The sequence below is a fragment of the Erpetoichthys calabaricus genome, chromosome 2 (assembly GCF_900747795.2).
Source record: "Erpetoichthys calabaricus chromosome 2, fErpCal1.3, whole genome shotgun sequence".
Lineage (NCBI taxonomy): Eukaryota > Metazoa > Chordata > Cladistia > Polypteriformes > Polypteridae > Erpetoichthys > Erpetoichthys calabaricus.
This window is the reverse complement of record NC_041395.2, coordinates 345,514,890-345,538,402: the sequence shown is the minus strand read 5'-3', so window position 1 is coordinate 345,538,402 and position 23,513 is coordinate 345,514,890. Positions and strand designations below refer to the sequence as shown.

Below are 23,513 nucleotides of genomic sequence, written 5' to 3'. Positions count from 1 at the left end.
GTAACATTAAATGTGAAGTCAGGGGGTCCTGTTGATTCACTTCAGTCTCTGGGGACTTGGGGACAGGTGTATTTGAGTGACATGGCATTTGACGACATGTTTTGTGGGTTCCACCACTGAGTCGGGGGCCATCACCGGCGGGTTGCCAAGCTGTTTTATTAATATTGGTAGTGGGCTGCAGTTGGTACCCCGTCCAGGTCTGATGACTGCACATGAGTCACCAAGGAGGAACCTCCCATGGTCAGTCAATATGTCCCCACAACCCCTCGGTGGGTCGGAGAAACACTTTATTGGGAAAAAGTGGGCCACGACACCAGACAGGTTGAGGAGCACCGCAGCAGGGGATGGCACCGTGAGGGGGTCAAATCACACAAAAAGGAATCACAGGGGACCCCACAACTACACGACCTTCCAGCAGAGGTTCACAGGCACCTCCATCTCACCCCCTTTTCATTTCCCCCTCTAGTTGACCCCAATTAGTCTCCCAGGCCCACCGAGCCTAAGGACTAACTGGTCTCCTACAGCACAGGTTCTTGCCCAGTTGTGCTCTGGCTTGTCCCGTCGCGGTTCATCAGGATGTCACAATTTGCGAGTGCAGGTGGGATGCAGCTCAAAGTTTAATGATTAAACATGACACCCCCCCCCCCCCCCCCCCCCCCCCTTCTGTCGGCTCAATGATTCACTTGAAGGCTCTTCAGTCTCCTAAATCTCACTGCAGAATGAGGACCTCTCGGCACTCGCTGATGCCCGTCAGAAACATGCTGGACACTGTGAACCTGCGCTGGGCGAGAGCTGCAAATCACGGAGAGGAGAAGCGGGCGGCTCATAAAATCCAAATCCTCGAGAGGAACGCAGCCCAGCGCTGCCATGAAGTGGAAAGGGAGAAGGCGGCGATGGCGAGAGTCCTGGAGCAGGTGAGACGGTCCAGCGGCCATCTGGAAGAAGGCAAGGCCTCGGCCTCCACGCGGCCCCCACACTGCAAACTGACGATGGGACGAGGGCCCCCCACGACTCACCCCTAACTGTCCGCTTCCTTAGGCTGGGGATTTTGGGCCACCAGACTGGACCGCCATATCTGTAAGTAACCGATGGTGTGTACTATAGTGGGACATACTGGCGACTTTGAATCTAAAGATTTGTGTTCATATCCCACCTCTGCCATCTTATGGGGGTTGGATGGAAAGAAGGAAGCGAATCCTCGCCGGTGCTGCTGGACCAACTGCTTCTGTCTAAATGGTGGTCAGGCCATCTCCATGTATTACCAAAACTGACCTCAAGGTGTTATGGTCCGCTCAGGACTCCTCCTCAGCTTCTTTATTATTATTATTTGTTTTTATTATCATTCCTCGTTTTCCGTTATTTTTCAAAATATTGTTCTGTTTATTAATTATATATTTATTACCTGTTAGTTTTATTCTGTTTAGTTATTTTGTAGTATCTATTGTACTATATGTGTGTCCTGCAGGTCTCTTATATTCCCTCGTGTTTTATGGGAGGCGGGGCCACTTGTCAATCTTGTTAAAGGCCCGCCCCCAGGCCTACAAAGGCAGTCTGGGAATTGAAGTCCGGGGCGGCTCCTTTTGAATGGCAGACGTGTGAGTATTGTGATTTGCTTTGATTGTATTCTCTAACTCTCCATGATTTTTGGCTTTTCTCGTGGATTTTATTTCGGGATGCGTTGCCTTTGGATCGCCTGCCCATTCTGTCCGTGTTTTTTTTTTTTAGTACTGTAAACTATTTTCTTGTATTTTCCCCAATTCCTCCAATACATCCTTCTTTTTCTTGCTCTGCACAAGCCAGGGGTTGATGGTGGTCCTCTCCCTTCCTGAGACATTTTGTGTGTTTTTCAGGACTTTTCATATTATATTTTTTTAATCGTTTTAACTTTTGACCTGCCACTCTAGTGGAATCTCAGCTGCCATCTGATGCACCACCTTTGGGGCCGGGATTCAAGCCTGGCTGTCTCTGGGGGTCTCACGCCACTTTGTAGGATAAATCACAACACCAGGTTAGATAGTAGGCAGTTACGTTGATATGGCGCTTTTCTAGACACTCACAAGTCTCAGCACAGGCAGAGGAGCCCACTTGAACCACCACCACCAACGTGTGGCATCCGCCTGGCTGATGTGACGGCGGCCACACATGAGCTGTTAGAGGTGAAGGGGTGACAGAGGTAGTCAAAGGTGTCTGTCATCGGTGGTCAGTTTTCATCAGTAGTGTCGGGAGTGGGGGCGTCAGGGTTCTCTGGTGCCCCATCCCCTCATCTTCCAGCTCTTAGCGGACACCTTCAAAGCTCCATCAAGGTCAGCCATTCCCGCCCGGGTCAAGAGAGGGTGCTGTTGCTCACTCCCTCATCTTTTCCGTCTGCAGTCCCAGAAGTCCTCAGTTCCCCTCAACTCCAGAAGCCCCACCCCTTCCTTATCACTTGACAGAATTGGGACCTGCCTCCATCCAGAGGGGGCGCTCCAGGCACACCTCGAACCCCGGCTGAGAAAGTGTAGGGGATCACCAGGGTGGCACCCCGACTCCTGACTCTGTGGTCCTTCTTTTTAGTGGGATGGGAATCCTGAGGACGTACAGTCGTGTGAAAAAGTAAGTGCACCCCAGGGGACTTTTTCACTTGACATGTTGAGGTTTGATTTTGTTCATTTGTCATTTTGTTCTCGATGAATTACCCGGGATTACCCATTGAAGATTTTCCACTTGAACATTTCGTTCACTGAGATCTGATGTCTGATTTAATTGTTCCCTTCATTTGTTGAGCAGCGTAATAAACAAAAGTAACACAAGCAATGAACAAACAGAGGAGACGGAACAAGGACTTGAACCCCTCGCAGGCGGAGGGACCCCGGCTGAGTCATAACCTTTATCAGGTGTTTGAAATCTTCATCCATTTGTGGATGATCCTCTGGACAGTGGAATGGTGGATTTCCAGTTGTTTTGGAGACCTTTTGAAATCCCTCCCCGGACTCCTTGGTGTTCTAGAACTTTCTTTCTGAAGGCCTCAGGGTCAGGGCTGTCTTAACAGCATTATATACCCCCCGGGGCAAAACAAAATGTAAATTCTGTGTGCCCTTGTGTTAAGATGGCCCTGTTCAGGGGGCTCTTTTGATCTCGGTATGGGGGGGACACACTTCAGGCCAAACTAAATGTCTTAGTCAGGTTCATGAGGACAGCGTCAGATGGGGTCTTCTCTCATGATGTTCTGATCCTTTGTACCTGATTCTGATTTGAGGTCCTGATAAATAGAAGGGTGGTCTTACTGTACTTTTTCCACGTATATGTTTCTTAAAATGATACAATGGACTACAGAATGTAAATGTGGCCCGAAGGTTGTTATATTATATCACCTTAATGTATAGAAATGTAGATCAAACCTCAATATGTCCACATGTATTAAAAAAGAAAACAACTTCCATGGGACTCTTTTTGCTCACTCTGTATAATTCCTTTCCTCTCACATTCACTTCTACCTAACTGGCATCTTTATACTTTAATGGTTGTCCCACCTGTGGCCCCTGGACCAGTGAGCTGGGGTACCCATGCATTAAGATGGCCCTGCTCAGGGGACTCTTTTGATCTCAGCATGGGGGGCACACACTTGCGGCCAAACCAAATGTCTGAGTCAGGTTAATGAGGACGGTGTCAGACGGGGTCTTCTCTCTTCTCTCGCCAGACAGAAGACCCCGCCCCCCCTTTCAGTTAAAAGACACACAGAATGCCCAGGCTTGGAGTTGGCAAAAAAAGGCACCTGAAGGCCTTGCAGATTATAAGAGGCAGGATTCCCTGGTCTGATGAAACTAAGGCTGGCATCAAGTCTGGAGGAAAGCAAACCCTCAACCATCAGCAGTGTGAATTATGGTGGTGGCAGCGGCATCAGGGAATGGAGATAAGACAAAAAGACTGAGGGAGAGCAAACCCACTCAGAGCACTGCAGAGCTCAGATTGGACTAGAGGGTCACAAAGCAAAGACAACACAGGAATCACTTGGGGACAACTCCGGCAATGTCCTCGAGTAGCCCACCTAGAGCCTTGTGGCTGGGGTAGGTACTGGGAGACTATGTGGAGTTGAGGGAAAGCTGAACTTGAATGGAGCAAAGCACAGAGACATCCTTAATGAAAACCTCCTGCAGAGCATTCTGGGCCTCAGACAACGACCTTAAGCACCAAGCCATGCCAAGGCAGGAGGACAGTTCTGGGAATGTCCTCGAGTGTCCCTGCTAGATTCAGGATTTGAACATCTCTGGGGAGACCTGACAATAGCTGTCCACTGAGGGTCTCCATCCAGCCTGACTGAGCTTGAGAGGAATAGCAGACGATTCCCAAATCCTGGTGTGAGAAGCTTGTGGCCTCAGTCCCAGGAAGACTCCAGACTGGAGTGGCTGCCCAAGGGGCTTCAACCTAATTACTGCATGAAGGGTCCAAACACTTGAGTCAATGACATGTTTTGGTTTTTTTATTTTTGATAAATTTGTAAAAAAAGTTCTTGTTTTCGCTTTGTCATTCTGGGCTATTGAGTGTTGATTGATAACCAAATGTGAAACAAGTGAAGGGTCTGAAGATCCTCTGAAGGTGATGAAAGTCATGAAATGGCACCAGTGAGACCTCACGTTGGACCACCGTGTGCAGTTTTTGGTCTCTGGGCTGCAGAAATAACAGACTGTGGCAACGTTAGAAAAAAAAAAAGTCCAGAGGAGAGCAACTGGGCTGATTCAGGACCAGGGCCATCTTAACCTATGGGCACTAGTGTGGGGGCATAGGGACCCAAAATGTTTCTGATGCCTTTGGATGTTTCTGCTTTGCTATTAAAACGCATTGCACCACTTTGCCCCCGGGGCCTATGATGCTGGTAAGACAGCCCTGTTCAGGACCATGGAGAGCAACTGAGGACATTTGGTTTAAGCAAATGGAGACAGGACTGAGATGTTTAAAATCACACTTGCTACTTATGAACATTTCAGGCTATAAGGGGGACTCTTCTTAATGTATATGGTGCACTGGCGAGGTCTCATCTGCAGTACTGGAGGCAGTTTTGGTCTTCATTTTACAAACAAAAAGACATAGCAGCACCAGAGAAAGTCCTGAGGGGAGCAGCTGAGCTGATTCAGCACCACAGAGAGCATCTGAGGAACGTCTGAAGGAGACAAATCAACGGAGATCAAGAAGTGAGCTGACTGAAGAGTTTAACATTGTGACGGGAATCAGCCCACCGGACCCCACCTTTTATTTTAATGAAATGAATTCTTCAACAAGAACGCGGGGACACAGATGGACTCTCGTTCAGGGCAAACCTTACACGGGCATTACAAAGATATTCACATGGAATGAATGACCAAGTAGTAGTAGGACTCTGGGAACCTTTGAAAGTCAGCTGGATGTCATTTTGAAGAAATTAGGTGGCATTTTTGGGGCAGATGTCATATTCTTGTCACAATTGTTCTAATGTTCACTGTCACTCACTCATGCTGACAAGCCAGGTGACTGTAATGTGGTCTCAATGTCATCAGTGGCCCTAGTGCCATATTGTGGCTCAGTAGTTAGTGCCATCACTGTCTCACCAGAGCTTGAGTGCCAATCCCAGCCCGGGCACCACCTGTGTGGAGTTTGAGTTTCCTCCACTTGCTCTTCTGGGTCTCCTCCTGCATGTCAAAGGACTTTGTGTGTGTGTGAGTGAGTGTGTGTAAGTGTGTGTGTCTATATGTGAGTGTGAGTGTGAATGTGTGTGTCTATATGTGAGTGTGCGTGTGAATGTGTGTGTGTTTCTGAGTGTGTATGTGTGTGTGTTTCTGAGTGTGTGAATGTGTGTGTGTGTCTGAGCATGTATGCGTGCGTGTGTGTGTGTGAATGTGTGTCTATATGTGAGTGTGTGTGTGAGTGCGAATGTGTGTCTGTGTGCGAGTGTGTGTCTGTGTGTGTGTGTGTATTTGTGTGTGTCTATTAGTTTAACTGGTGGCCACAGAAAGCAACTGATATTTTTGCAAAAGTCTGGTGTGGCAGAGTGAAAGTGCACTCTCACACACACACACACACACACACACACACACACACACACACACACACACACGTCTTCAGGTTAAATGACAGGTTTCATTAAAAGTGAGAAGTGACGTCTAATTAAGAAACTGGGATGGAGAAAGAAATGGGTCTCCTCCAGGAACTAATTCTGAGACCCCCTGCATCAGCTGGTCACCTGCTGGCTCTCTTTGTTTGGCTGCTGGTTAAGGACTGAGAATTGTGAAGTGTCCGTAACTGTCACCAGGCCAGAATGGAAGAAGCTCCTCCAGGACATCCCTGGTCAGAATCCACTGGCAACTCTGCACCCCTGATGGACCCCCTCGATGGACGCAGTGGGTGCTGATTGGACATTAAGTCTAGGCCTCTGAAAACAGTAAGCATTTTAAACCCATCGGTCACAAGTGTTAGTCCTTCTGTCACCAGGGCAGATTTCTCCTGTCCCCCCCCCCCCCCCCCCCCCTTCTTGCAGCAGATCAGCTTTGTTTTCTGGTGGCCTGTTTGTCACCGTAAGCCATGCCTGTGATTGCTCAGCCACCTGGTGGGTTCTCAAGGATTAAATCCCATTGGTGTCCACACCATCAGTCACAAATGACAAAGAGAGCTCTGAGAGAATCAAGTGACTTCATGAGGAACCACTAGGTGGCGCACTTCTCTTATTGCCCCTGCTTGGTGTCACGAGGCTCCCAGTGTGCTCCGCCTTCTTCCTTTTTGGCTGTTTAGATGCTGTGACATCCTGTGAGCTCCACAGTTGGCACCATTCAGAGATGAACAGTGAAGCTGATCTGCAAGGTATGGCATGAGGGCAGATGCAGTGACCAGAAGTGTCCATGTCTTGAAAGTCAGACATGGCCCTGCTCTCTCGGGCTTCATGCCCACTGGGATCCTGGAGGCTGGTCTGACAGTAACGAGAAAACTGGTGAGAACTGAAGGAAGGAAAAGAAAAGAGAAAGACCTAACGAAGAAGACATGAAAATAGAGCACCCATCAAAGTGCCCACTAAACAAAGAGATGTTGGTCATGTGGGACTGGAGTCCAAGGGCAGGAAAGCAGCCTGGCATTCCTTGGCAATACATCTGCTGGTTGTCTTCACTTCAGAATAGAGAAACTGGGCAGTCAAGGCAGGTCTCAGCCTGCTTCACCACTTTGTGTAGGAGGTGCCCACCTGGCACAGAGGAAAATAAAGTAGCCTGCCCTCACCTGGTCATGTTTATTCAAACATCATCTGTTTTGCGGTGTTGCCTTCATGACAAAGCGGTAAATGTGGCTGAATTAGGTCTTTGGTGTCTACCAGAGCAGAGGTCGCCCACCAGTGGGCACCAAGAGAGTACCAGGGCACACTGTCACTACACAAAACTCTCTTCCATGTTGGAGCAGAGCAGGAAGGAATCCACCAGCCTGGGCTTAATCAGCTGCTGAAAATCCGAGTCTTGGATGCGCTCAGGACAGCTGGCTGCAAGTCTCCGCAGGGCGGCCTGAAGAAGATGAAAAGCAATAAGAGACAACGGCAGGGCAAGAAGAGAGGGCACAGTGACGAAACACATGGGACATGCGAGACAAGGTGAGAGGGTACAGTGACAAGAAACAAGGGACCTGAGAGACAAGATGAGAGGAGACAAGACGAGATAATAGGGACCTGCACAAAACTAAAAGAAGGGCAATGAGACGAAAGGGACTTGCATGAGAAGATAAGAAGGAACAGTGACAAGACACGAGGAACTTGCATGACAACACACAAGAGGGTACAGTGACGAGACACGAGGGGCCTGCAAGGCAAGGTGAGAGGGTACAGTGACAAGAAACAAGGGACCTGCATGAAAGTAAAAGAATAGCAATGAGACACAAGGGACTTGCACAAGGAGAACATGGGACATGAGGAACCTGAGTGACAACACAAGATGGTACGGTGACGAGACACGAGGGGCCTGCAGGATGAGATGAAAGGGAACAGTGATGAGACACAACAAGATGAAAGGATATGGTGACAAGATACAAAGGACCTGAAAGACAAGTTGAGATGATACATCGATGAGATGCAAAGGACCTGCATGACAAGATGAGAGGGAACAGTGACAAGAAACAAGGGACCTGCACAAAAATAAAGGATGTAACAGCGATGACAAACAAAGGACTTGCACAAGAAGATGAGAAGGAACAGTGACAAGACACGAGGAACCTGCATGACAACACAAGAGGGTACAGTGACGAAACACAAGGGCCTGCAAGGCAAGGTGAGAGGGTACAGTGACAAGAAACAAGGGACCTGAATGAGAGTAAAAGAATAGCAATGAGACACAAGGGACCTGCATGAGAAGATGAGAAGGAACAGTGACAAGACACGAGGAAAAATGATGAGACATAATGGACCTGCATGACGAGACACAAAGGGCCTGCAAGATGGAGGGAACAGTAATGAGACACAAGGGATCTCTGCACAACAAGATGAAAGGATATGGTGACATGAAACAAAGGACCTGAAAGACAAGTTGAGATGGTACATTGATGAGACACAAGGGACCTGCATGACAAGACAAGATGGCACAGAGACAAGATATAAGGGACCAGCAGGACAAGATGAGAGGGTAGAGTGACAAGAAATTTGGGACCTACACAAGTATTAAAGATGGAACAGCAATGACAAACAAGGGACTTGCACAAGAAGATGAGAAGGAACAGTGATAAGAAACGAGGACCCTGCATGACAACACAAGAGGGTACAGTGACGAAACACGAGGGACCTGCACAACAAGACAAGATTACACAGTGACAAGATACAATGAAGTTGCATGAAAAGACAAGAGGGTACAGAGATGACATACAAGAGACCTGCATGACGAGACGAGAGGAAACAGTAACAAGACATAAAGGGAATGGACAACAAGACAAGAGGATACAGTGACAAGATACACAAGGGACCTGCACGAAAATAAAAGATGGGACAGCGAGGAGACACAAGGGTCATGCAAGACAAGATGACACAGGGAACCTGCACAACAACACAAGAGGGTAAAGTTACGAGACACGAGGGACCTGATTGACGAGACAAGAGGATACAGTGATGAGACACAAGGGACCTCCATGACAACACAAGAGGGAGCTGTAAGGAGACATGAGGCTCCCGCATGACAAGACAAGAGAGTACAGTGACAAGATACAAGGGACCTGCATGACAAGGCATTGACAGACATTGGTCTGTGGTTCATATCACAGCCACCCCAAGAGGTACCTACCAGACAGGCCACCAAAACAGAGTCGCTGTTGTTCCTCTCGGCCGGTGAGCGGCAGAGCTCTATTAGCCGTGGGATACCTGAAAGGCAGATGACAGCAGCATAAAGACAGTCTGGCAGCCACCCACACAACACACAAGATGACCGATGAAGATTGATTTCTTAATTATTTAAGGTCATATTAAAGGTTTATATTAACAGTTATGACACGGCGTCTTTCATTTGCGCGCAGAGCTTTTCGGTCTCTTCAGAAATGCAGACACACACTTGGGAGCAGCAGCAGGAAGAGCATTCAGGACCTGCTGTTCAACAGGATATGGCGCCCTCTAGTGGCTAACCTGCGGTGACATCACTGAGAGTGACACTTGAACACTCCACTCTTTGATCTCCTACGTCCCCGTGTAGTTTATAGTGTACGGTCAGTTTGTGTTTCCAGAACTGGCTGATTTAACAACATTTCAGTAAAAATCCACCGCACTGGGATGTCGTTGTTAGCGTACGCCTGGATGACTTGATGTGGATTTTATAACAACAGTAATGAGACATTTTGCTATCATTTGCTGTTGTCCAGCAGTGGTCTCCAGACACCCATTCTTTGTATCAGAAGCTTTGTTATGTCCGCACCCCCATTAAAGCATGACATTTAAAGGGTTTTAAGTAACACTTAAAATAAGCCTCGTCTTTTGGAGGGGGGGGGGATTCCTTTAACCTGTAAGCAGGGCCGGATTTATATGAAAAGAGGCCCTAGGCTATTCCACTTATGAGGCCCTTTTACCTTCCATTTTTAAGTTTGTAAATTGCATGAGAGATAATAAAATACATCATTACTGTGATTAACCAATACATTTTTATGTTTGTTTATTAGTCATATGTGTAGAATTTCTCCTTATTTTCGGTTCAGTGTTTTAGCGTTCACTGTTTTTAGAATAGTGTAATTTTAATTTTGCTAACAATTTGAATGTAGGCCCCTCTTGATCTTGAGGCCCTAGGCTGAAGCCTAGTTAGCCTATAGGAAAATCCGGCCCTGCCTGTAAGCCAGTGCTTCTCAAACTCTGTGCTGGCGCCCCTTGTGGCTGCTAGCTTTTGTCACCCCCACTTTTATAACTGGTAGACATTCTTCCTTCTGATTGAGTTCATTTCATTAGCTTGTAGCGGCGCTCCAAAGAGGCTCGGCCTGGTAACTACTGTCCAACAGAAGGGTCCGGTGACCTATGCAGTAGAGTGGGGATTGGCGGGGACCAATGAAAGTAGACAGTAACATCTCTAACCTCAGGACTTGGTTTGGCCGTACACCACGGCCTGGGGTGGGGATTGTAACCGTGCTTGAAACTTCAACTCCCAGCAGTCCCTCTGATAGGTCATCTGCTGAGGGTGCAGGGGCTGTTGGGTACAAGGAGGTCAGCGCAACATTTGAAAGGGGGGCTAGTGCTGCTAGTATTTTGTGTTTCGTATCTGAAGTTCCTGACCCCTGTGCCTTCTCATTTGTGGGTCGGGGTCTGGATTGTCTGCTGTCTGCCCGTTACGTTAGGACAGAATGTGGAGTTATGGCCATCCTGTGAAGAAAGGAGAACTCCTGAACCCGTCCACCCGTCTTCACCATTTCAGGAACTACCGGTTGGACTGTCTCTACATTCTCATTCTATGTGCGGATCTCTGGACTATTTACCTTCAACTTTACATTTCATCAGTTGCCATTTCTTCATGAACTTTACTGTGTGGGGTTTTTGTTTGTTGTCTTTAATGTATAATCACCGTAAGGGGAATTGGGGTGGGATTGTTGTTTTCATTTATTATTATTAATACATTCTTTATTTGCTGTTTTATTTCCATTGGTTTTTTGTTTGTAAGGGTCGGGTTGGGTCGTGAGGGTCGGGCCAAGGCTGGAATCTCCACTAAAAAAATAAATAAATGGCCATCTCTTCGATGGTGTGAATCTTAGCGGCACCGGACCGCTACCAGAGGGTCTTTTTGTTTTCTTGTTACACATTCAGAAAAGGACAGAGGTGTGATTTTAATGTTGTGACAGATTGGGGGCGCCACCAAGCCCAATAAACCAACCAACACAAATACAGTCATGGGGTCAAAATAGAGGTCAGTCAGTCATTCTCCAACGCTCTATATCCTAACACAGGGTCATGGGGGTCTGCTGGAGCCAATCCTAGCCAGCACAGGGCAGGAACAAATCCCGGGCACACCACAGGGCACACACACCAAGCACACACTAGACAATTTAGGATCGCCAATGCACCTAACCTGCATGTTTTTGGGTTGTGGGAGGAAACCCATGCAGACACGGGGAGAACATGCAAACTCCACGTAGGGAGGACCTGGGAAGCGAACCTGGGTCTCCTTACTGTGAGGCAGCAGCGCTACTACTGTGCCACCACCAAAATAGAGTTTTTTTTTTAAATTATCAAAATAATAATAATACATTTTATTTATATATAGAAAGCAGTCGAAGCAGAGGCCCGACTTCAGCACAAAGTCCAAGTGGGAAGAGTGGCCCAGGGCTTGGGGGTGTTGTGACAGAGAGGCATGATACTGCCCACCGAAAAAAAGAGAAGGGGCGTTGTGCAGGGGGAACTTCAAGCAGCCATCGAGGAAGAACAGGAATCACAGAGCAGTGGCCATGAAGCAGCGAGGACCATGGATGAGGTGGGAGCAGGTTTTGGAGAGGAAGATCACCTGGAAGGCAGATCTCCATAGAATTAAGTTCCTGATTCAGGGAGTCTATGATGTCCTACCAAGCCCATCTAACCTTTTTATGGGGTAGGATCAATTCATCAGCCTGCTACTTGAGGGAGAGGAACACTGAAACTTATCTTAAGCTGCTACCCTAAGGCTCGGGGGGAAGGCCGATATCACTGCCGACACGATCAAGTGGCAAGGGAGATCAAGGGGATAAATGCCAAAGTGGTGGCATTTATTAAGGTAGGTAGCCATTAAAGCATAGTGAGACTGGTCTGCTACACACAGCATGGGATTGGGTGATGTCTGCTGACCTGGAAAAGGAACTTAGAATACCATTTCACATCATCCAGACCACACTGAGACCCAACATCTTTATCAGTTCTGAGTCCACCAAACAGCTCATCCCGGTTGAGTTTACGGTTCAATGGAAGGAGAGGAAGAAGACAAAATACCAGGAGCTGGTTGAGGGCTGTCGACGGTGAGGGTGCTGGCCTGTAGAGGTGGGGTGCAAGGGGTTTTGCAGGGCAGTCCTTGTGGAAGGCCTACGGAACCCTAGGCATCATCGGGGCAAGTAGGGCAAGGGCCATCAAAACTAACTTGGAGGCTGCGTAGGAAGCCTCCCGGTGGCTCCGGCTGAACTGTGGTGCTTGTAGTAAGCCACTTGGACAACGGCTGAGGCCTGAACAACCTCAGTTGGGTCACCTGGACGAGGGTGTGTGATAGTTTGAAAGATCCGAAATACCCAATGATGCCATGTTTAATCACTGATGATGTGCCCAAGTACATGCATCAAATGATGTATCATGTAATTTATTTATATTGTCAAGCTTAGGTCAGAATGTAAGAGTGTGTTTGTTTATCAGTGAAAAACTGTTTAAGAGGGAGTTTCTGAAGCGGGGCCGCGTCCCCCTGCAGCAGCGGTCACAATATATAGAAAGGCGCTATATAAATGAAATGTATTATTATTATTATTATTATTATTATGAAAATACCTCACAAGGGTTTCTTCTTAGGTTGCACAAGCACAATTCCAATGAAATTCTTCTTCCTTCCTTTTCTTCCTCTAGTGAGTGTTGACTTCCTTTCTCCAGACTCTGACTCAGCTGGAGGAGGCTGGACAGCTGCCTATAATATTGGACCTGGGAGTATTTCCGGTGCCAGGGCATAGCCCGATGGAAGCACTTCCGGGTCATGCAGAAGTCACGAAAAAAAGGGATTGTGAATTCCTGCAGTGTAGCCCCTCACGGGACCCAGCAGGGCTGACTCACAGCACTACAACTCCCATCATGCCATGCAGGTGTCCACCTGACTGCAGAAGTAGTGGGATGCTGCCATATAGTGGATGGGGGATAAACTTATTCCAAAATAGAAGCCACGATTCCTTTGTTTTGTCCATTGCGTCTGGGTCAGGGTCCCATCCCCATCCAGGATGGGATACCAGATAATCCTGCCTGGCACTTACAACATTTATAACTCATTTAGAAATAGTTATATTTTTGCTGTCACTTTGATTAACTCTTTGTTGTTGTTTTCCTTTTAATTTGTCTTTTTTCGCGTAGTTTGCTCCCTTAGTTGTATGCTAATAAAGACAGAACCCTAAGCCGAAAGCTGAAATATAGCAATTCCTCCAGCATCAGACCCACTAAGGTACTCTTCAGTAAATGATGGAAAAGCAGAACAAAACTCATGAGGATGACATCTTAAACACAAAATTAAGAAAACACTAAATCATCCCCCAGCGATATACATAAATACTCGGTACATCCTAATGAAAACTGGCAAGACTTAGTTTTGAAATGTTCAGAAGCCATTAAGAAGGCAAACAGAATGTCAGGTTCTACAGTTCATCCGGAAAGTATTCACAGCGCATCACCCCATAATGACAACGTGAAAAAAGTTTACTTGAGGTTTTTGAAAAATTTATTAAAAATAAAAAGTTTAGAAAGCACATGTACATAAGTATTCACAGCCTTTGCCGTGAAGCTCCAAATTGAGTTCAGGTGCCTCCTGTTTCCCCTGATCATCCTTGAGATGTTTCTGCAGCTTCATTGGAGTCCACCTGTGGTAAATTCAGTTCACTGGACATGATTTGGAAAGGCACACACCTGTCTATAGAAGGTCCCACAGTTGACAGTTCATGTCAGAGCACAAACCAAGCATGAAGTCAAAGGAATTGTCTGTAGACCTCCGAGACAGGATTGTCTCGAGGCACAAATCTAGGGAAGGTTACAGAAAAATTTCTGCTGCTTTGAAGGTCCCAATGAGCACAGTGGCCTCCATCATCCGTAAGTGGAAGAAGTTTGAAACCACCAGGACTCTTCCTAGAGCTGGCCGGCCATCTAAACTGAGCGATCAGGGGAGAAGGGCCTTAGTCAGGAGGTGACCAAGAACCCGATGGTCACTCTGTCAGAGCTCCAGAGTCCTCTGTGGAGAGAGGAGAACCTTCCAGAAGGACAACCATCTCTGCAGCAATCCACCAATCAGGCCTGTATGGTTGAGTGGCCAGACGGAAGCCACTCCTTAGTAAAAGGCACATGGCAGCCCGCCTGGAGTTTGCCAAAAGGCACCTGAAGGACTCTCAGACCATGAGAAAGAAAATTCTCTGGTCTGATGAGACAAAGATTGAACTCTTTGGTGTGAATGCCAGGCGTCACGTTTGGAGGAAACCAGGCACCGCTCATTACCAGGCCAATACCATCCCTACAGTGAAGTATGGTGGTGGCAACATCATGCTGTGGGGATGTTTTTCAGCGGCAGAAGCTGGGAGACTAGTCAGGATAAAGGGAAAGATGACTGCAGCAATGTATAGAGACATCCTGCTCCAGAGCGCTCTTGACCTCAGACTGGGGTGACGGTTCATCATTCAGCAGGACAACGACCCTAAGCACACAGTCAAGATATCAAAGGAGTGGCTTCAGGACAACTCTGTGAATGTCCTTGAGTGGCCCAGCCAGAGTCCAGACTTGAATCCCATTGAACATCTCTGGAGAGATCTTAAAATGGCTGTGCACCGACGCTTCCCATCCAACCTGATGGAGCTTGAGAGGTGCTGCAAAGAGGAATGGGCGAAACTGGCCAAGGATAGGTGTGCCAAGCTTGTGGCATCATATTCAACAAGACTTGAGGCTGGAATTGCTGCCAAAGGGGCATCGACAAAGTACTGAGCAAAGGCTGTGAATACTTATGGACATGGGATTTCTCAGTTTTTTTATTTTTAATAAATTTGCAAAAAACTCAAGTAAACTTTTTTCACGTTGTCATTATGGGGTGTTGTGTGTAGAATTCTGAGGAAAAAAATGAATTTAATCCATTTTAGAATAAGGCTGTAACATAACAAAATGTGGAAAAAGTGATGCGCTGTGAATACTTTCTGGATGCACTGTATAACACCTTGATGTGTGGAGTACAAGTCACAGGAGGTTTTGCTCAAGCTTTATAACACACTGGTGAGGCCTCATCTGGAGTCCTGGGGCAGTTTTGACAAAAATGACATAGCAACACTAGAAAGGGTCCAGAGAAGAGCGACTGGGCTGATTTAGGGCTACAGGGGATGAGTTAGGAGGAAAGATTCAAAGAGTTGAAATTAACACTTGCATTAAGTTTAGGTCTTTTTAAGTCTGAATACACAATGAGAGGTCTGAAAATTGAACGTACACCTTATGGGAAGGATTTAGGAGTCGTGGTGGACTCTAAGCTACCGACTACCCGACAGTGTTCAGAAGCCATTAAGAAGGCTAACAGACTGTCAGGTTATATAGCACTTTGACGTGTGGAGTACAAGTCACAGGAGGTTCTGCTCAAGCTTTATAACACACTGGTGAGGCCTCATCTGGAGTCCTGGGTGCAGTTTTGGTCTCCATGCTTCAAAAAGGACATAGCAGCACTAGAGAAGGTCCAGAGAAGAGCAACTGGACTGATTCAGGGCTACAGGGGATGAGTTAGGAGGAAAGATGAAAAGAGCTGAGCCTTCACAGTTTAAGCAAAAGAAGATTAAGAGGTGACATGATTGGAGAGTTTAAAATTGTGAAGGGAATTAGTCCAGTGGATCGAGAACGGTGATTTTAAGATGAGTTCATCAGGAACACGTGGACACAGTTGGAAACTTAAGTGGAAATTGCGCACAAACATTAGGAAGTTTTTCTTTACACAAAGAGCGATAGACACTTGGAACATGCGACCAAGTAGTGTGGTAGACAGTAAGACTTTAGGGATTTTCAAAACACGACTTGATGTTTAATTGGAAGAAATAAGTGGACAGGACTGGCGAGCTTTGTTGGGCTGAATGGCCTGTTCTCGTCCAGATTGCTCTAATGTTCTACATTGACCCCTAAAATGCAGAAACTGTGAACCATAGCTTACTTCATTAGGCTAAGACAGTGATTCTCATAGAGTTTTGGACCTAGGACCTCAAAGTCAAAGATGTGGAAGACCACCTATGATTAAAAGCCACACACTACCATAAATGCCACATTACAATGATCATATTTTGTTTCCTACCCATGTGAAAAATACTGTGAACACCTGCAATGAAAAGAAGAGGAGTTGGCACACAGACTCACACAGCAGGCCATTGTTTATTAGAAAGCTCCTCCTTAATTTAGGTGCCAGTGTTACCCCCTACTGTTATGCCCCAAGAAAGACAACAAAAGCCCAGAACAAACACAAGTCTTTCAAACTCATACTGCTCATCGCTCTCTTTCTATGTTACTGCTACTCTATGAGCTACAATGCTGGCTCCATTTTGCTGTTTTTTTTTACCCACAGTTCACTGCCTCTCACCTGGAGTCTTCTCTCAAGTCTGGGTGATATACGCTTCCCCAATTTGAATTTCTTGCCTACGAGGTGCTCGTCCCTGCCCAACTGGAAGTAAAGGTTGCAATACAAGCTCCAACCTTCCTGGGTTTCACATTTCCCAGTCCCAGATTTTTGCTAGTGATCCTTAATAAGGCCATGAAGACAGAATTAAGAGACTGCTGTTGTCAGGGAATGGTTCAGGAAAGGAGTCCCACGTAGTGGAGGAGTTAGGTTACATGGCAGAGAAACTGCAAGATTGAAGAAATGTCGAAAGAGAGAAAGAGAAGGAGCAATAAGTGCTAACTTGCTGCCAATGATAGAACAAGATGGATGCAGATTGTCACGGCCTCATGCTCTCTAGGGAACTGGGAGACACAAGAAGAAGGACTATGATACAGGATCAGAGTGGAAATTGGTAGAGTAGATGTAAAAGATGTTGCCGTCTGCAAGAGACTCAGACAGGGCGCTCCGTGGTTGGGGTCTTAGTGCCATTTCATGTGGCTCTATCAGCAAAAACAAAATGACTAGGTCAGTGCACGGACCACCGACACCTGGTCTGGTGGACCACACTTTGAATCCAATTAAATAGAGCAGAACCAAACCTTGAGGGTCACCGGGACTGAGTACTGCCAGTGTAGTGGGAGTGTGTGCATGCAAAGGTCAGTGATGACCAGGAGAGGTGCCATATGAAGCATGGCTGCCAGGTTCCTTCTGTGCTTTGACACTCGTACCCGAATCAGTCCGATCGGCTCCTATAAAATGCTTACAGTGCTTCTGGGCAGCAGCCTGTGCAACGAGTGGGTGTCGGCTGAGACGGGCCAGTGTCACTGCTGCCTTCTGCTGTACCCGCTCACAAGCAGCACCCTCTGCAGGGCTGGAGGACGACGGCTTCTCAGACAGCATTGCCAAGAGGCATTCCACACCTGTTAAAAAAACACAAAAATCAGGAAAGACCACTGAATATACTGAACTGTAGGGGGTGCCCAGGTAGCAAATCACACACACACACACACACACACACAGGAGCTCGACGATGCAAGTTCAGTGCCCTCTGCTGGCTTTGCCAAGACCAGGTGAGTTACCATTAAAATTATACTTGTCTAGTCAAAATCACAATGGTGATAATAAGTGGAGAAGGCACTCCACTTTACGTCAAAAGCTTGATGGTTCTGAACCCCAGCAAGGCATCTAACATACACTGTATGGTCAAGAGCTTGTGGACACCTGACCATCAGGAGTATATGAGCTTGTTGGACATCCCATTTCAAAGCCACAGGCACTAATATGGGCACCAGCTTCACCCTTTGTTTTTACAGGGTTTTGGAGTGTGCCAGTGGGGAATTTGTGCCCACTCAGCCAAAAGAGTACTTATGAGGTCAGGTACTGATGTTGGGCGAGGTGACCTCGCTCACAACCATTCATCTCAAAGGTGTTCAGCAGATTTGAGGTTAGGGCTCTGTGATGGGCCACTTGAGTTCCTCCATGTCTTTATGGACCACAGAAACAAAGTCACGCTGGAATGGAAAAGGGCCTTCCACAAACTGGACGGGCACTATTGTCTCAACAGTTGTGGTATATGGTAGCTAGAGTGGTGCTTTCCCATCATAGGAACTTTCTTGCAGGAGCAAACGCTGCCCTCCACAGGTTTAAGTTAGAAAAGAGCTCGATAATCCTGACCACAGCAGATCCAGCACAGTGCAGGTCACACCAGGCTCTCCTCACTGCTCTGTCCTCAGCCCTCTACTCTTCTCTGTCTACGTCCTTCCACTTGGCCATATTTGTCACAGCTTTGGACTGGGTTGTCATTTTAGAGCCGTCCTCTGTGTAAAACTGTCATATTTTGAAATTACAGTCTGCTTATATTTAGTTTCAATTTTGCTGAAACAAACCAGGATGAACTACAGATTGGCCCCTGTGGTTTACTTGGGTTGCTGCTGAAATTGGTGTTGGTGAGGCCAACAGGGGGCGCTAACCCTGCAGTCTGAATGGGAATCCCAATACCCCCAGTGCAGTGACGGAGACACCGTGTAACGGCTGATCCCTCACCCAGACCGGCAACTACACAACCAAGACCAGTGACTTGGCCAAACTGAGGAATCTAAAGACAATAAGAAGCCGTACCCCTTAGAGTAGTCGTTTCCCCCAATCGACGAATAAACAGGCAATGCAAGTCAGAGGGTAAAATTAAGTGCAGATATATTGAAATGTGAAACTAATATATATACTGTGGTGTGTGGCCGGCTAAATATTCCAGCCCTCACCCCCAGGCCACCAGATGGAGCTCTCCCAACAGCGTGGACATTCCCCGAATTCCAGCAGGGCCTCATGGACTTTGTAGTTTATATGCACAGCCCTGCTGGATACCTTGGGGACCACCAGGAGTTGCTGTGGGGAGACTGCCAGACTCTTACTTGCCCTATAACCCGGAGGTGCGTCATGATCACGTGACAAGAGGAAACGACGTGCTTCCGGGTTGAAGAAAGGAGCTTTTTATCCGACCTGGAAGTGTTCATGATCACATGGACAGAAGGGAGAAACACTTCTGGGTCAGGGTGTATAAAGGACTCATGGGAAAGCCCAGACACTGAGCTGAGCTGGGAGGAAGGGTGGCGAAATGTCTGGGAGTGTGGAGGATTGATTATTGTGTATTGTTTATTGGTTAGTTATATGAGTATTGTGGAGTGGAGGGTGCTTTGTGCACTGTACATTGTCCAAATAAATATTATTATTGGACTTTTACCTGGTGTCTGGAGTGGTCGAAGGGTTCAAGAGGACGGCAAGGGCCGCAATCTGCGACAATACATACAGTACTAGGGGGATTTGCCCCATGCTCGCTTCACTCGCCAACCCCCAGGCGGGCGCTATGTGCCAGCCACTTCGTGTCTTTACCGCTCAGGTTTGTGGATTTCACTTTCACCAAACAACAAATCTTTGAATTCTCGCAGATAGGCCTCTTCATTGGGAAGAAACACAACTATTCCCTGATGGCAACATGAATTAGACAATCTACAAGTCTCTGACTTAAAGTTTAAAGCCAAACAATATCTACATACTTCTGTCATATCCCCTATGTCCATATATTCGATCTCTTTTCGCTTTTACCTTTTCGTTAATATCTCATTGAATTTTGATTCCGTGTTTGGAATTCCATCGTGACAACACCATGTATAACTGCCCGTGAGTGAATATCGTTTCTTTCTCTCTACATAAACTGTGTCTGACAATAGCAGTCACACAAATGAGAGATGGTTGAACCGTGTGTGTGGTTGTAAATGTTTTAGATGTGGCAGGACTTTTTCAAATCTCTTTGCATAAAGTCTTGTCTCGCGGGGCTTGAAATTTTCTCTCGTGGGATTTCACTTTCACCAAACAACAAATCTTTTAATTCTCGTGGATACGCCTCTTCATTGGGAAGAAACACGACTTTTCCCCGATGGTAACGTGAATTAGACGATCTACAAGTCTCTGACTTAAAGTTTAAATCCAAACAATATATTCAATCTCTTTTCGCTGTTCCGTTATTTCACCGAGTAATAATTTCTGTTTGTTTGTGCTCATGCGATCTTTACTATCATTTTTTAGAGACTTTTGAATTTTCATATTTCCATTACGGTAATCCCTCCTCAATCCCGGGGGTTGCGTTCCAGAACCCCCCGCGAAAGGTGAAAATCCGCAAAGTAAAAACCATATGTTCATATGGTTATTTTTATATATTTTAAGCCCTTATAAACTCACCCACACTCTTATAAACATTTCCCACACAATTATACAGCATAAACCCTTTGTATTCTCTTAGATATTAGGTAAGATTCATTGAAATTATGTATGTAAACACACTGTTTATATACAGTAAAACCTAAATATTATTTTAAAGATATCGAGCGTCTCCGATATCACATATGTTACAGCCATTACGACAGACAGGACACCAGCAATTAATAAGTACAATGCAAGAAAAATTGTATACAGTAAAATGTGTGTACAGTGATACTAAACTATGTACATGTAATAAGTACTGTACGTAGATAATTAATTATGTTATTCGCCAACAATGACACGGCGACTTGTCCGATAACGATGAGTGTAATTTTACTGCACAACAAAGGACAGCGTTACAGCTCTTGTAAAGGAGCCTCTTCAGGCGACTGTTTAGCACCGCCGTTGTTCTTCTTCCAGCACTCTTTAATCCAAATCCCTAAAGCAGATTCCATCCAGACTACTGCCTTACAACGTCCACTTACAACTCGTTTTGCGCCCTGGTTAAAGGACACTGCAGCCATAGATCTTATATTCTTTTCCTCCTTTTTAAATAAAAAAGAATCATGGACTCATTGATTCCGTAATGGCATCCTGCAGCGGTGTAGCTGTTCCCTTCCTTCAACATATCCAAAACTTTTACCTTTTCAGAAATCAGAAAAGATTTTTAGTGACGCAGTATTTAGTTATATGGAATTAAATCAAATGTGAAAAACTGGCTGTGCACAAATGTGGGTCCCCTTGTCATTGTGCTGATTTGAATGCCTGTCACTGCTCAATGCTGATTGGTTGATGAGCTCGTTACACCTTGAACTTCACAGACAGGTGTATCCATCATGAGATATAAAGGTATTTAAGGAGGTCAATTACAAGTTGTGCTTCCTTCCCTTTGACTCTCCTCTGAAGAGTGACAGCATGGGATCCTCAAAGCAACTCTCCAAAGATCTGAAAACAAAGATTGTTGAGTCTCCTGGTTTAGGGGAAGGCTACAAAAAGCCATCTCAGAGGTTTAAACTGTCAGTTTCTGTAACTGTAAGGAATGGAATCAGGAAATGGAAGGCCACAGGCACAGTTGCTGTTAAACCAGCAGGTCTGACAGGCCAAAAAAATACAGGAGCGGCATATGAGCAGGATTGTGAGAATGGTGACAGACAACCCACAGATCACCTCCAAAGACCTGCAAGAACATCTGGCTGCAGATGGTGTATCTGGACATCGTTCTACAATTCAAACATCTGTATGGCAGGGTGATGAGAAAGAAGCCCTTTCTGCACTCACGCCACAAACAGAGTCGCTTGTTGTATGCCAATGCTCATTTAGACAAGCCAGATTCATTTTGGAACAAAGTGCTTTGGACTGATGAGACAAAAATGGAGTTATTTGGTCAGAACAAAAAGTGCTTTGCATGGCGGAAGAAGAACACCGCATTCCAAGAAAAACACCTGCTACCTACTGTCACATTGGGTGGAGGTTCCATCATGCTGGCGGGCTGTGTGGCCAGTTCAGGGACTGGGGCCCTTGTTAAAGTCGAGGGTCCGATGAATTCAACCCAATATCAACAAATTCTTCAGGATAATGTTCAAGCATCAATCACAAAGTTGGTTTGAATTAATGCAAATTATTTTGTAGAATTTTGCAGTTGTAGTGGGGGGGGGGGGAGTTTCAGGTCACGGATTCTGAAATTCTTCATTTTTTGAAATTCTTTATTCTTAAATTCTTAAATTATTAGATGTTGTGTTTTGTTTTGCATCAACTGGGACACCATTTTGGGTCATTTTTACGCCATCTTGAGATCCCGTCTTTAGGTTGTAGGTGCCAGGGATGGAAAGATTCATACCTGCCCAGGAAACCATAATGGATGGACTGGGTGAGCAAGCTTACCAGGAGCAGTCCATTCCCCCACACCACACTTTGTCAGTGGTCCTCAGGGCTGAACTTGATTAGATCACCCGCAGGGCAGCATGGGAGTTGGAGTCCAGACACGCAGCACTGCCGGGTGAGGAGACTGCCATGGTTCCCACAAGACCTAGAAAAGCTCTGGAAGACCTTGACGTGAAACTGGAAGCAGTTCCTGGGTCAAAGTTAAAAGAAAGCCCGACGCCACATTGAATCGAGTCTGAGTTTGGAGGCAGTGGGCAACACTCTGCAGGAGGAGGAAGTTCGGAATTGTGTATTGGTGCTTCTAGGGAGTAAATAAATCCTTTATTTGAACCGATACTGTGTTCTGGTGTTATTGTGTTTTTTTGAGGTTTGGGTCTCAGTGGCGCCCCCTTGGGGTTACAAGGTCCACTAGGTGTCTCTAGAGGTGTGGCCTGGGGGTCATAAAGGACAGAACAGGATAAAAGGATGGCTAGGGGTTCATTTCCTTATCCAATCTCCGGATACCAAAACCCTCAACCGTACTCGCGTGTTTCTTTTGGTTTTGACTTCTTGCTTATTCTTTTGAACCGGGAATATTGGTTCCTTTTTTTCTTGACATTTTATTTATTTTTGTTTTTTAATTGTCTTACAGTCTCGCTCCGAAAAAAGTTTACCTGCCAGTTCACTGACGAGGAGTAACGATCCTCAGTCCCTGACTTGTAAATGGAGTTTAACTTGCCATTTGTCTGTGCCAAGTAACATATAGAAATGACAGTACAGGCACTGTGACTGGAACACCTTATTGGTGAGCACTGCTGCCTCTCCGATCAAGGGTCCCGGGTTCACTGCCCACGTCAGGCCATTGTCTGTGTGATATTGGCAGGTTGTCTCAGTTCCTGCCAGAATTTGCTCATTGGTGCCAACTGACAGGTCCAGATTGATATCCCCACCCGGGTTTGGTCTCGACAAACACCTGAAGCTGCCAGGATTCCCCAGGACCCCCCGAGTCGGACCGAGGAGGGTTGTGTTGTGTCTTTGCAGCCAGCTGGAGTGAGAAATGTGACCACGGAAGCTCTTTAGCACCATCTAGTGGAGATTCCATTTCCCTGCAAGAACAGTAACACTAAGGCAAGGAGGATTTTGCTGCCTGAACACCTTTGGGGGTCTCTCATG

At 46.4% G+C, this 23,513-nt stretch overlaps 1 protein-coding gene across 3 annotated transcripts in view; it reads right to left on the bottom strand.

The window, feature by feature from the left end:
- Positions 1 to 7,203: 7,203 nt before the first annotated feature.
- Positions 7,204 to 23,513, bottom strand: part of LOC114647383 (protein inscuteable homolog) — a 646,645-nt gene continuing 630,335 nt past the window's right edge. For all 3 annotated transcript variants that reach the window (XM_051923473.1, XM_028796087.2, XM_051923472.1), the window contains exons 11-13: positions 17,492 to 17,647; positions 9,243 to 9,319; positions 7,204 to 7,487 (exon numbers count right to left, since the gene is read on the bottom strand). In XM_051923473.1, the coding sequence (XP_051779433.1) occupies positions 7,359 to 7,487; positions 9,243 to 9,319; positions 17,492 to 17,647 (362 nt within the window). In that variant the 3' untranslated portion in view covers positions 7,204 to 7,358. The remainder of the gene's footprint in view (positions 7,488 to 9,242; positions 9,320 to 17,491; positions 17,648 to 23,513) is intronic.